Source organism: Sparus aurata, chromosome 12 (assembly GCF_900880675.1).
Source record: "Sparus aurata chromosome 12, fSpaAur1.1, whole genome shotgun sequence".
Taxonomy (NCBI): Eukaryota; Metazoa; Chordata; class Actinopteri; order Spariformes; family Sparidae; genus Sparus; species Sparus aurata.
Window position 1 is genome coordinate 8,080,705 of NC_044198.1, and position 15,416 is coordinate 8,096,120.

Genomic DNA, 15,416 nt, shown 5'->3' on the forward strand with positions numbered 1-15,416 from the left:
AAAGACATGGAGTATATGGAAGCGCCATTTACTCACCGCAAACTGGTTTATACATGACATGATCACTCAGAAGCCTGGAAAGCTTACAAGCACAGCCTAAATGTTACCTTCACAATTTTTAAATGTCACACAGGCAAATGGGATACAATTATGCTTCGACTGTAAATACCTCTATTTAATTTTTGTAGGTATTCTTTTCATGTCACAAGATGACAAATAATGATAAAATAATTTAGGTAGAAAAAAGAGGAGAAAAGGAAAAAAAAAGAGGCAACATTACAAGTGAGGGTCTCAGATTAATAACTCATTTTCTTCCAGAGGTTTTATTCTAAATTTGCATGCAAGAAGGGAAAAACTTCAAAAAAGGATTTGAGGAGGAGATGATTCTCTTATGAAAAATCATTCAATACATTATGTTTCATTAATAAACCAGAACACTTTTTTTTTCCTGTGAAAACACTTAGTGCGGCTGTCAACATTCACAAGGTCTGAAAGCATGGCTAAAAATGCAGAAATGTGAAATGAAATGATGATAAAAGCTTGTTGATTTTAGAAAGGTAGCGAGGTGTCATTGATGCATAAATGTAGCCCGAAAGAGTTGAATATTTTGACATTATCTATGAGTCCTTGTACAGGAAGCAGTATTTGGGTGCAATAAACCTTTTTAAAATCAACCATGCTTCCAGTCAGCGTTCCTGAAACGGCAGCCTACATAAGCAGACTTCCCTGGAGTCTGAAGCAAAGTTTGCTGTGTGTCACATACAGGGCTTCCACTACAATCCTTCCTCCTTAAATAAGTTGGCTATCAGTCGGTCTGAGAATAAGTTAAGATTGGCTACACAAAACAGAATTAACTATGAATAACAATATTTTCTCATCTTTTGATCAATGACTATTAACATTATGCTGGCAAGAACCAAGCACCACCTACCTCGCAAAGAAGGGGAAATACCACCCATCAGCAAGCGTGTTCACTGATGTGCTATGGTGCTGTGCACTCTGGTTGTCGTATGTTTTCTACTTTTTGCACAAAAGAGAATATCACACCCCCTTTTTTTCTGTTATCTTTGGTTATGTAGCACCGAAGCCAAACAAATGTCTTTCTGCAGCAGTCAGTTTTATGCAGGCTCCATCTTTCCAGCAGCGAAGTACTTCTTTACGGAAATAATATATAAACTGAGAGAGAAATTAGTTCAATCTTGAAACAGATGGAGATTTGAATTACTAGCACTGTTAGAAGACAGAGGACTTCACTGTCAAAATAGCTTGACATAAATACAACCGGTGAAAGTGCAAAAATGGCAGGGAAATCACACGCTTCATTCTGGCTCTTCGGAATCCTATGGGTGACATCACGGTGTCTCTGTCCACTATTTTGTGGACTATTTTTTTTATTTTTATTTTTTTTTATTATTTTTATGTCAATAGTTTTGTACTGTTTCCTTTAACCACTGCACTCTTCATCCACCCCAAAACAGATGGTCCTCCAGCACGCACCATGTGACGCTGAATGCTTACTTGACAGCAGCACTGCCCTTCAGACCTGACCCCGCATAAACAGTCACACCTGACACCCCAGTGCTGCTACTACAATCCCTCTTCATTGAAACAGTTTGCTCCATCTGTCAGTGTCAGAGTAAACAGACCTCGGTTACACGAAACAAAATCAGCAGAATCAAACACAAACATCATTTTACTGAGTTGATTATTAATGTTCACAGAGATATTGTATTAAAGCTCAAATGTATATTAATGAAATTATTTTGCAGCTTTTGTCTGAAAATGCTTAAAGTTAAAAGTGTTAATGTCACTAAAGAGCTGAAGATTTGGTTAAAGGTATGCAGTTGTAAAAATGTACGGAGGATGGTGAAGAATAACTTCAAGAAATATTTCCTGCAAAAACACAGTGCGTGTGAGAAAGCCCTACCAATCAGGGCCCAACAGCACCCTCTACTGGTGCAAACTAAGAAACAAGCAGTATAGGTTACGTATATAGTTACAGTATATAACCAGAGGGAGGGAGGAGGGAAGAGCAGCGGACCAGTCAGTGAGCAGACCAAGCTGCATGGACTTTCTGTGTGTTCTCCCTTGTTATGTGTGCGTTCTTGAGGATATACCACACACACACACACACCCACAGACACAAAGACGTACGTTGTACAGCTACGTAAAGTCCAACTACTTCATTAAAGAAGTCAAATCTCTCTCTCTCCAAGTGCCTTGATTCTCTGACCGGAATCATAGTCCATTATCTGCCGCCTCAACCAGCAATCCTTTTACAGAGCTCGGCCTCAAACAAATGGTCCTTCAAGCCAGATTTGGCTAAAGCCTGTTTGAGGGGCGGAGTCTTCGGGTTTCGTAGCCCATTTCTTTGTCGGGAAGCGCCACATAAAACTTGTCAGCGGTTGCTGGGTCGTGGCGCATGGCACTTGCCACCTGCCTCCTTCTCGCTAAGGTGACGCTTGGCCTGCGTGGAGACACTGCTCCGGATCGTTGTGTAGAAAAAGCGCTGGCTTCCTGACCGCCCTGCCTAGAATGGTGTGGAAGACGTGCGTGATTGCGTCTTTATTGAGGCAGCAGTCGCCGCATGCCAGCTTCTTGACCCACTCGTATTCCGTGCGGTTCAGACATACTGCAGCCTGTCCGAAAGATCTGGCGGTTTTGTGGTCATCCACCAGAATCCTGTACTTGGTCCCACTGCTCCAGCTGTCAGCCCCCATCACCTGGTCATGTTTGTGAATACGATGGCACGGTGACCGGTCAGGATACTCAAATAACCCATCACATATCCCATCAGCTGGCAATCCTGCTTGCCATAACTGCCGTCATCGGGCAAGAGTTGAAAAAGTTCTGGGATTTTTTCTTTGGCGGTCTTCATGAATTTTACTTCATTGCTGACATGCAGCTGATCATCTGTCTTCTTTTTAGCAACTTTCTGTCGGTGGATGACCACATTCTTATGGACGTTTGACAGGAACAGCTTCAGTTCATACGTTATCTTCTGAAAGTCGCTCGGTTTGCTCTCTGCATGGAAGGAGCACTGGACGTGTTTGACGAATTGGATGACATTTGTCATCATGTTACAGACTGTTGTGGGAACATAACCCTTTTGCCGCAGGTAGAGTGGCCACGACCACAACTTGTCCATCTGAAGGATGAATTTCATGTCGGCCGACACCGTCTTGGGCGGAATACCAGCTGCCATATAGAGGCAAAACCGCAGGGCGTATCTTGCGGACTGCCTGAAGTTTTCTTTATCTTTGGCTGCCGTCTTCGCACCGAGTCGGAACTTCCGGTAATCGTCGATGAGCCTCTGAAACAAATGGTCGGGCTTCGCCAACTTCTTCACTTGCTCGTACTTCTGTGCAGATGTTGTAACTGCCGAAGGTACACCTCTAGGCGTCTTCAACGTTGATGTCTTCAACGGCAAACAATGAGGGTTGCCCACCGGCTCGAAGGACCATTTGTTTGAGGGCGAGCCTTTGTAAAAGGCTTGCTGGTTGAGGCGGCAGATAATGGACTATGATTCCGGTCAAAGAAGTCAAATCTCTCTCTCTCTCTCTCCAAGTGCCTTGATTCTCTGACCGGAATCATAGTCCATTATCTGCTGCCTCAACCAACAATCCTTTTACAGAGGCTCACCCTCAAACAGTGCGAATGCTGAACTTTGAGTTTGAAATCATAGTTGTAAATGCAGAAATGTGAAATTAATTGTCTGAAAGATCATAAAACTGAATGAATGATAAACTACACGGTCAAAAACCTGGAAGACAAACTGTATGGGCATAAGAATGTGAACCAAGAGATGAAGTGCATTGCGAGTAAAGATTGGAGGTATCTGGATTGTCAGAGCTAAATGCTGAAATGAGTCACCTGAAAATGTCAATATTGTAATGACAAAAAATAATAAGTTGCAAAAAAGCGTAGTATTTTAAAAGCATTATAGGGAGAAAAAGAACAAGACGAGACACAGTCGCACTCAAACTGTAGGTCCTGTGGTTGAAGTAACCTCACTATGATCATCCTTAATGCCTTGCTGAAGAGTTCATTGTAATTTAAGTGAATAAAGGTAAATCCCAGTTTAAGAAGTCACCACATTCCTGTTTTTCAGAAGACTGTGAACTGTAACTATGATTGGAACCTGATGCTGATACTGGATCAGATTGTTCCCATCTCTCATGTTTTTAAAAGAATCAGAAATTGGAATGTTATCAACATTTGTTCTTGCAACACATACGATATACACCATAAAATAATGATGCCATCATAAATATACACCAACAACAAATTAAAAACAGTCACTCTAATATTGTTGATCAAAGTTTAATATTAAATACTAGAATATACATATTTTTATTTATGATACAGATGATCTAAATTCATCTAGCTCAGTCTAACTTTATAAATTTGTTATAAATTTGCTCTATGTGGTCCGAAGCCCAGGAAAAGAAAAGGGGAAAGAAAGAAAAACATCAGATATGAGGATGTAATTTGTTCTCTGGAGCCCCAGCAAAAACCCTAAACCTGAAATATCCATCTGTTTTCACAGTTTCCTCTTACAATGGGAGTATATTATGCCTGGCTGTTGTAAATACATTCGTCAGGTAAGTGTTGACCTTAAGCAATGCATTTTGATGCCGCCCCAGCAACAGAGCAGCACCGATCGTCAGTGTGGCTATGACCATAGCCTTGCTTGTAGACGTGAGTTTGGATGATAGAGTCGGCTCGGCCTCGACGTTTTCCCTCTGCTGCAATGCGTCCTGCTCCTCCTGGGTCAGGGCCATTGGGCGGAGTTCAGCAAGCACTTCTAAAGCTACTCGCTGACCAGATTGCACGGCGCCACTCATGTACCCACACCACTGGGTGGCTGTCTCCGTGCCTGCCCAGTGAATCCTGTAAATTGAGAAAATCAGTGAGCCATACACAAAACACAAAGTAAAAAAAAAAAGGCATTTCATTTTAATCTCTTTTGGCGTAATGATTTCCCGCTTTGCACATTTATATATTTTTATATAGTCATTTAACAGTAATTTGCATTATCAGCTTTGCAGAGTACATGTTCGGAGCTGTTGAGTGGTAAGATTTCCTCTCTGTTGAACTGATACAGGTAACATTTTGCTCTTTAAGAGTCTCCATTGGCTTCAACGCTCCATTTCTCTTTGCACTAAAATTTGCAAGTACATGCACAGCAAATTAGGCTGAGCCTGTTCAACCGTGTAGGGGGTTGATCACTAGGAAAAAAACACAATAACAATGCTACTCCGAATCCACTTTTCTTCTCCTTGTAATGACAGCAAAGTCAAAGATGTCTTATAAACCTCATGCATTTACTGCCCACGGTGCCCAGGTTTGTTGTCAACATCTGTCCAAATCATGTGGAGTTGAACAAGCTGCTGTCACAGTTAAATGTCAGCCGGAGTATGCAGCCTGCGGGGCTTTGTCATTGGCAAGATGGTAGCATTGTGGGTTTGATTGTGTGAGATCAAATGTGGCAGTGGATGCTGCCGCTGCCAACTACCAGCCCCCCCGAGAGGTTAAAGACAATGGCTGCGGAGCTGCACATGACGCATTACTGACTTTCTAGCAGTGGCATCTTGGAAACACACCACTCACAACCCACCCCCAAATGGAGGCACCTTAGCAGCGGCTTAGCTGCTTTCCTCAAAGCCAGAGTCCATTTGCCAAAGAAGCAAAAGTGAGAGGAGTGGTGAAGAGCTTTTGTAGTTGATCTTGTAACCTGTCTGGCTACGAGATGGAAACCAAATGCGAGTCTGCAAGATGAAGCACAAAATGATATAAAACCCTTCCCATCCCTTGATCCTGACACCGGCCCCATACCACACTGCACGAGGTGGTGAAAAGCGGAGAAATCTCAATGCTCTTCCTGCACTGTTGATAAAAAAAAAAATTAAAAAAAGGGAAAGCCACTGGTCTGGTGTACAGATGGAGGGGCTGATCTTTTGGCCAGTTCCTGAGCCCTGGCTGATTAATGAGATGGGGCCGAGCCAGATCTTAGCCTTCTACGGGATGCTCTACCTGTCGAGGACGGCGAAAACAGAGGTGGGAACAAAAGCGGCCTACCAGAGACCAGCTCCTGCTCCACAGCTGGCTGGCCTGTAGCGACTGATAGATATCAAAAGTGATGGCATGGAAGTTGAGTGGATGGGCACTTTGATTAGGTTATGTTAAGCTCTTCAGTTTTCCTCTGAGGTTAGTTGAAGGACTCACTCACTCATTCTCTTCAGATAATAGAGAGGCCCTGATCCGGGGGGGGGGGGGGTTAAAGTGATCCACAGACAGTAGCAATTTCCTCAAGACTGTTATTTAGTAATTGTGTAATGGTGGAATTATAAATAGGCATTCCAATTTGCAGTCTTTGGATGCTTGTGATTCTGCATGGGGAATGGCATTCCAACTCAGATTTTGAAAATCTAGTCAATGTTTTTTTATAGATTGCTGCTTTCAGTATTGGAGAAATTTTAAATATTCATGTACTTTTTCGCTACTCCCAATTCAGTAGAGATATCTGTCTTATTCATAAACTTTTCATTCGTGCGATGTCTGAGCAGCTCTCCCAGCCTGCACACAGACAGACACAGAGACCCTGCTCCGAGGACGATGCGTTTTAAAGTCTGACTTGACTAGAATCAATGTGGCCAATGCTCATTGCCACAAGTGCATCAAGTCTTTTGCGTGTAAGGGTTGGAAACGTCTAGCAAGAGTGTATCAGGGACATACAGGTAGACGAATGCACAGTTAAATTTGGTTTCCCTAGTTAACTATACCAACATGTGATTAAAAGTAACTACTGGCCATCAGATTATTGAGCTATCAGCTCTAGTCATTAATGGCTTCTCACAAATTCAGAGAGCCTGTTTCAGAGTGCTCAGAGCCTTGTTTGTATGGAAGATACTTTGTGGTCATAATAATGAAAAGCCCAAACAGAAAGTTTAAAGAGATCAATTAAAGGAAAGTTTTATCGCGCCAGGCAACTAGGAATAATGAGGCTGTCATTAAACTTAAAAAGAAATAGGAAGTTGAAAAAGAAAAAAACGCTAATTAGAAAATGTAATCGGTAGTAGTAGTCGGTAAAACAATTTGAAATGCAAAAGCGAAAGCGGATATGCTCGAGATGAAAAGCTTAAATTGTGAAGATGAAATTGCAAATGGCTATGGAAAATAAGACGAGGAAAATTATGTGACACTTAAAATGGGGAATAATAAAAGCTCTGACAGGGAAAAATGAGAAGCTGTGTAGCGAGGAAAATACTACTGTGGCAATCTAAACGACGGACGTTCTTTACATTGCCTGTCGGGCCTGGAATGCTATTTGGGACAATTTGTTCCAATATGGACATGGGTAAGGAGTTATTTTGTTATGTTACCAGCCCCTTGTCTTATCCTTGGCTTGGTGCCACAGAAGGTTATTGTGTCAAGAGGGGTGATGTATGAACTACAGGTGAGGTTCTAAGTTTAGGCCGTGTGCATGTATAAACCCAAACCACAAGGAGGCGTTTTACCCGTTGTCAGCCAGAGCCTTCCATGCTAATGGTTGAGGTGTCCGATTGCACATATTTAAATGAAGAAAAGACTACTCTCTCCTTTGTTCAGTCGTCTGCTTTTCAGAAATTACCAGGACGAGCGTAAAAGGGAGAAAACAAAACATTTGGTTTTGCATTTCAAGTCTGTCATTAATAAAAACAAGGGGATAATCAATTTGACTAGCACCACCAACTTGTGAAATAGCATTAACCTGATTATCGAAAGAAAAACTGTGAATATAAGTGATTAGTGATTATCTATACCATTCCCCTTCACCGCCACTTCCACCACTGCCTGTACGTGCTGCTGAGCCACAAAACGTTTCACTAACTCGCCATTTAAAGGACAGTGTACACATATGACGGATTACTCGTCGAGCTCATCGCGCTTTAATCATCAGCATCAACATGTTTTAATGCTCCTCCACAAAACCAGCTCCCACATGTCCTACCAATCAGGAGCAGAGAAGGGCTCCCCCTTGGCACCTTTAATCTGGCCAGGATCCCCGATGATTAATTTCATCATCTAGGTCATCTGAGCAGCACCAGAGGTAGAGGCCTTGACAGCAAAACAGACTGGCTCTGGATTCCGCGCACACACATCTCTGATGATGTTGTTAAGCAGGACATGACAATGAATTCAAAGGGATTTTACCGTCCAGCAAGTGTGCTCACAAGAAATTGGGTGACTAGAAAAACACAGATGATCAGTGTGTGCCATGGCTGCAATGAGAAATGTTTACAAGCGTTCTGATTGTTCAGTCCAGCCTACTTACAAGATGCCACGGGGGGCTTTATCAGCAGAATATCTGAGACTTTTTAGACCTCATACTGGAATGCCTTTTGGTAACATGTCAACAAGCTTGAAGTTTGGTTTTACATACTACCTGCCTGCCTTTCCTCTGAGAGCCTGTCAGTTCTCCTCAATGTGATAAACACTAAGATTTAGACATTCTGAAGACTTGACTTCTTTGTTACAGAAGTCAAGCTGTTGACAGGTAAGGTTCGCTCCCTGAAGTTTTGCCCTTTCACAAGTCTTGGTCGACTTAAATGCTTACACGCTCAGCAAATTAGACTGAGCCCGTTCAACCGTGTAGGGGTTGATCACTGGAAAAGCACAATAACGATGCCACTCCTCGCTCCATCTTGCGATGACATAAAAACCATATAAATTACTGCCCGTGATGCAAGGTTCGCTGTCGACATCGGTTCACATCGCATGGAGTAGAACAACGTGCTGTCACAGCTAAATATCAGCTGAAAAATAAGTTCGCTGCTTTTGTTGAAGTTACCTGACATTCCCCCGGATGTAGGGCCATTTACAGCAACACGTGGGTATACTCTTTTGTCTGAGGATGCTCTGTAAGGGGTTTGTTCGGCTGTGAGGCAGTGGGCGACATACCCAAACACTGAGATGTACTATATAGAAATGCAAATGAGAACATAGAGCAGTGCATTCAGCATGTACAGCGAGGAGACATGTGAGGCTCAAATGGTGTGTGGAGAAATCAATCAGCCTTGCCTTTACAATGGCATGCATGGCAGCATTCTGAAAAGAAGAGCGAGACCTTGATAAATTGATGGTCTTATTGAGCCTTGATTGGAGATGTTTGAATAGGTGATTCATAAAGCAAGAGTCAAAGGAGACATAATAATGCTTCATTGTTTTGTTTTTTTCGGTTCCCTTCCATGCGTTATAGGGGCTAATGTAAAAGATCTTAAAAATTAACGAAGTTAACATCCTCGCCAACAGTAAACACCGCTCCTGAAGTGCCTGAAATGCCTCATCAGTAGTCCCGCCTTTAATTCTGCGGCATCGACACTGCCGAACAGAGATGTGATGAGCTGTGCTGGTTCAGGCGTGAGTGAGCTGACCAATCAGAGCAGATGGGCATTCAAGAAGGGGGCCCTAAAACAGAGCGTTTGAGCTGATGTGTTTTTTGAGTGTCAAAGCATGAAACCCCTATTTTAGCAGTAACCAGACATAAAACTATGACTTGAAAATGAGCACAGTCGGGAAACCGATCAGTTGACATCACCTACTGCTGTGGTGCTCTGTCAAAATTAACGCTATTCTTTGTTTTACGTAAATTACTGAGAAGGGTAAAGCATGCAAATATAGAGGTCCAACTTGGGCAAATCCGAAAATGCACAATTATGAGATTAATCCAATCTCTAAACTTGGGAATAAAGATCAAAGAAGCCCTCTGAGCCAGCGGGATATCATTTTTTGACCTCCACTGTGTACAAACCATTCTGCTGTGTTCAATTTAATCATATTTCCCAGTGGGCTGAGTCAGATACCATAAAAGCAGATGAACAAAATGGATTTAGAAAGAAACTGATCCACATTGTCACATTAAGCACTAATACAGACTCGGGGATGAATACCGCTTTCTTTCTATTCCACCGTTAACCTTTCTCAAGCATTTTATCACGCTGACTAAAACATTCTCTGGGATGAGCTGGTGTTTTTTGTTGTCAAATAAAATGAAATCCCTTATGTCGGTGTATGGAAATATGAAGTGTTGCATAAAGTGTCTGACAGATTGAATTAAAATTGATACTTTAGAGACAAGGACTTCATTGTATCCATGTCCCTGCTATAATAAAGTGTATCTGACACTCAGTGCCCAAATAACTATGGGTGCCTATATTTCTCCACGACCTAATGGATTACAAAGATGGACACTTTCATCATCTTTCAGATGTTCTGAATTAAGGTCTGTTCTAATATTCGTTGCTTGCTTGTCTTACAGATGGTTCCTAGCTGCTTTTATTGTCCAGTCTTGTCACTTGTACGCTCAGGGAGACCTAATGCAATAATCTTTCATCATATTGCCCTGAACTACGCTGACAATAAGTTTCTGTGTGGTGGATACTGTAGGTGTATGGATCACTGGCAGATACTTATGTGTTCAGCGCCGCAGAATCACACATTTCAATTCATAAAATCAATTCACATACTTGTTCTCAGCCTAATCTTTGTGTATTTTGGAATATTGTATAATTCCCCAACGTGTGAGTCTTGGTACAAACTGCAATTAAAATTTGTCATGGACCAATCGAATTTGGGCCATTATTATGCCTTCATAACATGTTTTTATCCAGACTTTAGTTCAGATTTCTGTTCTGTATATGTACGAAAATTAACACAAATCTAATTAGATAGCTCATATGTATATCTTACCATGACATACCGGAAAACAGACAACCTATTATCTTCTTTTTTCTTTACTTCAGTTTGTTATATAAGTTCTTGCGATTGTAGAAGCTTGCATAGAACACCGCTCTTGAAGTGTCTGAAACGCCTCGTCAGTAGTCCCACCTTTAATTCCGTGACATTGTGACATATCACCCTACGCCAGCATGTCTCACATTTGCATAATGTTTGCCTTGCCGCTAGTTCGGCACGTAAGAATTAATACTGTTGTTATTGTTAGCGGTGCTGGCTCAGCCGTGTCTGAACTGAAAAATCAGAGCACACTGGGCATTCAGAAGGGGGGCCTTAAAGAGATGGGAGCTAAAGAGCATTTCAGTCAGAGGGTGACTACAGTGATTCTGCACTGGACTATATGAGAAAACTGATGTATTAAAGCATGTTAATTATTCAAGCAGTAACCCCAAATAAAGTTATGAACTTGAAAATCAGCACAATACTATGTGTCTGCTTTATCGCAAGTAATAACCACTGTAGGTTTCATGCTGATATCTATAAGATACATTTTTCGCTCTGACTTTCTGTCTAAAAAGGTATGACACTTTTCAATCCATACCTTGTAAGGCCATTATCTCAAAATGTGTTTTGTCTCATAGTCTCAGCCAGAAATCTCCACTTCAGTAGCATTTACCTACACCAAACTGTCCAGTTTTATTATTATCTACTGTATAGTCCAAAAGTTCTTACTGAGGGGTTTGCTCATAAATCATTCATCGGATGATTTCTGTAACGTTTTTTTCCCAAAAATTGCCAAAAAAATAACAAGTGTTGAAAAGAGATTTCCAAAAAGGTCCGCTGTAAAAACCTTCAAATCTAATATGTCAGCAAATGAAACAAGAATTTTTAACCTGACCACCTGTTTAGATAATTCTTCATTTGCATATTCAAATGTAAGAAACTTGTACTGTAATAAAAAAACAAACTGTATTGTATAATATTATAAGTTATCAGACTTTGTTGTTTTAACTGAAAGTTTAGCCCGCATTGTTTCCCCTTGAAAGACATCAGAAAATATTTCCATCTGTCAGCAATAGTGTGATCTCACAGCTTTCAGGTTGCTATTGTGCGCTGGCAGGACTGTGTTTTTTTGCAGAATAATGATGGAGGCGCTTTCCCCCTCTGAGTTATATTGGAAGACAAGTGAGACTTGTTCTTTCAACAACTTGTCAGTTGGCACCAGGGGAATCTCACTGTTTGCGTCTTGCTTACTTTTCCATCTCAAATTCATTTAATTGGATTGTCCTTGTATAAACAGATGCTTTGCTTTTGGCCTTTGTGTTGACATAGCACAATCACACTGTATGTGTCGGCAGTAAGCAGTCCTGCCAATGAGTGAGGGAGATCCGTGCAGCACTTCTGTGGCTACAAATTGATCTATTGTATGTTGTAGCATGTTGCTCGCTAATGTGGCAACTCCAAGTCTTGTGCGACGTTGGACCAATGTGTGATTGTTGAGGCTTATTGGAGCCAACTAAATTATGAGCAGTAACTTTTATGACAATAACTGTTTTTTTCGTATCACTTTTTTTTATCAATAACGTTTCTGCAGCTCTAGCTCAGCTCTGTTTTGCCTAGGGAGGCTTACCAGTATGTGCATGTGTTTCCTGTAGGTACAAAAAAAATGGTCAAACTGCAGGAATTCATATCCTTGTTGACTGCATGTAACTTTGATTAACACCCTGCATTTAGCTTGCTAAAATACACAGACTGTTAAAAAGCTGTAATGTTAGTGTCCTGCAAGGCAGTGAGGCTAAAACAGACCGCATTCCTTCTCAAAGTTGTGGGGTGATGGAGTTTTCGCTTTCAAAGCAGTTCTTGTGGCGATATTATTTATATATATATATATATATATATATATATATATATATATATATATATATATACATACATACATACACAGTAGAAGTGGCTCTAAATAAGGGCTCATAATTTCCATTGTTTAACTGAAAACCGAAACGTATTCAGTTTCGACAAACAAAATTCAATGTAGTATTCACGAAAACCTTCAGAAGGACTTAATGGTCCAATTAGGCTTGCTCCTTAAAAGACATGTGCGTTGATGGGGATGCCATGTTTCGTTCAAGTGGACCTCGTAAAAAATATTTAATCAAACATTGAGGAGGAGAAAAAGAGACAGGAGCAAAATGGAGTGCTGCAGGAACTGGGACTTGAATAGACAATGGGCCTTAATTACTTGTACATGTTTTGCTGCCCAATTGTGATATTTTAGTATGAGGGGTACTATGCTTGACCTTATGCTAAGGCAGAAGGAGTATGTTATTCAGCATGCAGAAATTTTTTTCATGCGCATACTCAAGGCCAGTGTTGGGAGTAACGCGTTACTAAAAGTAATGCAGGACTTTTCGCTGTGACGCATTAATGTAAGGCATTACACACAAAAAAAAAGGGTAATATTTTACTCGGTACAAATCTCAGTAACACGCGTTACAATGCAATTTAAACCCGACAATTAAGTGGTGTGTTTTTATACAAATTCGCCAACACCGCGAGATAAGCAGAGGAGAGAAAAAATCTGCGTAAATGTTTACTTCCTGTTAGTGCTAGTGAACTATTGATTGAGGAGAAGATGACTGCAGCAGCAGACAAGTTGGACCCTATACTCGTGAGATGGACATACGCTTATTTTTTTAGTTCGTCAGAGACAAGGATGTGAAGAACATTATAGTTAAGTGCACTTTGTGTGCAAAACCAAAAGATCTCTCTACCTCACGAAATAGCACAAGTTATTTAACGAAACATCTAGAGCGGTGCCACACTAACATTAAGCTAGTGACCAAAAGAAAGCAAACTAGGGATGAGAGCTGAGAAAAAATTCTCCTGTTCTGCGATGCTTGAACCTCGAGAAGTGAGGAGACTGGTGGTGAGTATGTTGTCGAAGATATGCTGCCTTTTTCAACAGTGGATTCTCCATCTTTTATAGAAATTGTGAGCAAGATCCCCGTCCAGGTTAGCAACGACAAGGTAAGCTATCATTGCCTCAACAGTTTAGTGCTGCTGGGCTACTGATTATAATATAAATATAGCGACATAATGTCAATCTGTTTCATGTCAGTCTGTATCCAGATAAAACATACAAAAACTTCTGTTTAACACAATAAACATTAGCTAATAGGCCTTACAATAAAGGCTCCCCCCCAAAACACACACACACACACACACACACACACACACACACGAAACCAACTGTTTTTGAAAGGTCTGCCAATACTGAATTTTAGCGTTAACATCAAACATTTTGGGATGCACGGCTGGTTTCTGACCCATGAACAGATTTAGGCTACACTGAAAATCAGTGTGTGTGTTTCATTAACTTTCAATACAGTGTAGATGCATTATTGGAATATGTTCTGTCCCTGATATATAGAGGAAGGTGGGACATGTACATGCATCATGCATGCTTAATCACATCTAGAGGACATAAGCTTTTAGAAAATCCTTTCCCTTATATTAATAGAGACCAGGGTGTTGACACACAAAAAGTTTTGACACATATTGATTTTTCAATGTAAATCTTTTCATGGGACTGACACAGGTCGTGCACCCCAAATGTTTCAATTTCAACATTGCAATTCATGTTCAGCATAGCCAGCCCTTTCAAAAACTGTTGTTTTCAGTGTCGGTGGAAACGATTTTAAGACCCTTTAGCTAATGTTTGTTTATTGCATTTGGACCTCTAGCTTAAAAGTCATGCAATACTAGTGTAATGCCTTAGAATTCAAAGACAGTAATATTGTAACAAATTACTTTGAAATGACAGTAACAAGTAATAAATAATGCATTATGTGTTTGGAGTAACTTGCCCAACACTGCACAAGGCCTTTGTAAACAAGAATAATTGTTGTTGTCACTCTCTTTCTTTGTGCACAAATGAGACTAGGCAAAGAGTCATTCTGGCATTTCAGGGTGAGGAATCGTGTTGTTGCTGAGGGTGGTGAAGTACGGACAGGCTAATCCTGAAATGGCTGAACGGATGCCATCGTCAGTGTGCGGACTCACAGAGATTGACTACTGAGCCTGCAGAGCTCTGATGGAGAGCTGCACTTGAAATTATAGAGTGGCGTTACACTAGTTAGCCATTGCTCTTTATTATTCTTAGCACCAATTTCTAACATAGTAAAGCTGAAACATCTGATATTATTAGCCACTGGATTTAAAAATGACAGGATTTCAGATGTATTCAGTTTTTCTCAGTGTATCATAGGTTGAATGAACTACTCCTTCTCTGGGCCCAACAACATGAGAAGTACAAACCAATTATTTTGTTGTGAAAAAGTTAGCCATCCTACTAAACAACTCTTGTTGCTGCAGTGTTTATGCTCCATGCATTTTCAAGCTGTTAATTTAGTAAGGCATGAACCTGCAGAGGTCACTTTCATCAGTTCTAGCACCTTTTCTTTCCATATACTCATCAAGAATACAGCAGGGAGGGCCGCTCTGTAAAAATCTCACATACTGACCACTCAGGCATGCTATCCAGCTAGCATAATTACTCGAAAACCACAAACCTGAGACTGTTTTAGTATTAGTCAGTATTTAGATTTATGCCATCCCAAGAAAAAAAGCCCGTAATCCACCAGACAAGACTGGAATCTGTTGCGCTGTCAAAGTGTGGTGGAAGCACCTGCAGCATTTAA

At 41.0% G+C, this 15,416-nt stretch overlaps 1 protein-coding gene across 2 annotated transcripts in view; it reads right to left on the minus strand.

Moving 5' to 3' along the window:
- Positions 1–4,307: 4,307 nt before the first annotated feature.
- LOC115592286 (probable flavin-containing monoamine oxidase A) overlaps positions 4,308–15,416 on the minus strand; it is a 51,873-nt gene continuing 40,764 nt past the window's right edge. The window contains exon 12 of one of the 2 annotated variants that reach the window (XM_030434888.1): positions 4,308–4,893. In XM_030434888.1, coding sequence (XP_030290748.1) covers positions 4,557–4,893 — 337 coding nt within the window. In that variant the 3' untranslated portion in view covers positions 4,308–4,556. The remainder of the gene's footprint in view (positions 4,894–15,416) is intronic. The other variant, XR_003986105.1, reaches the window with a different exon arrangement.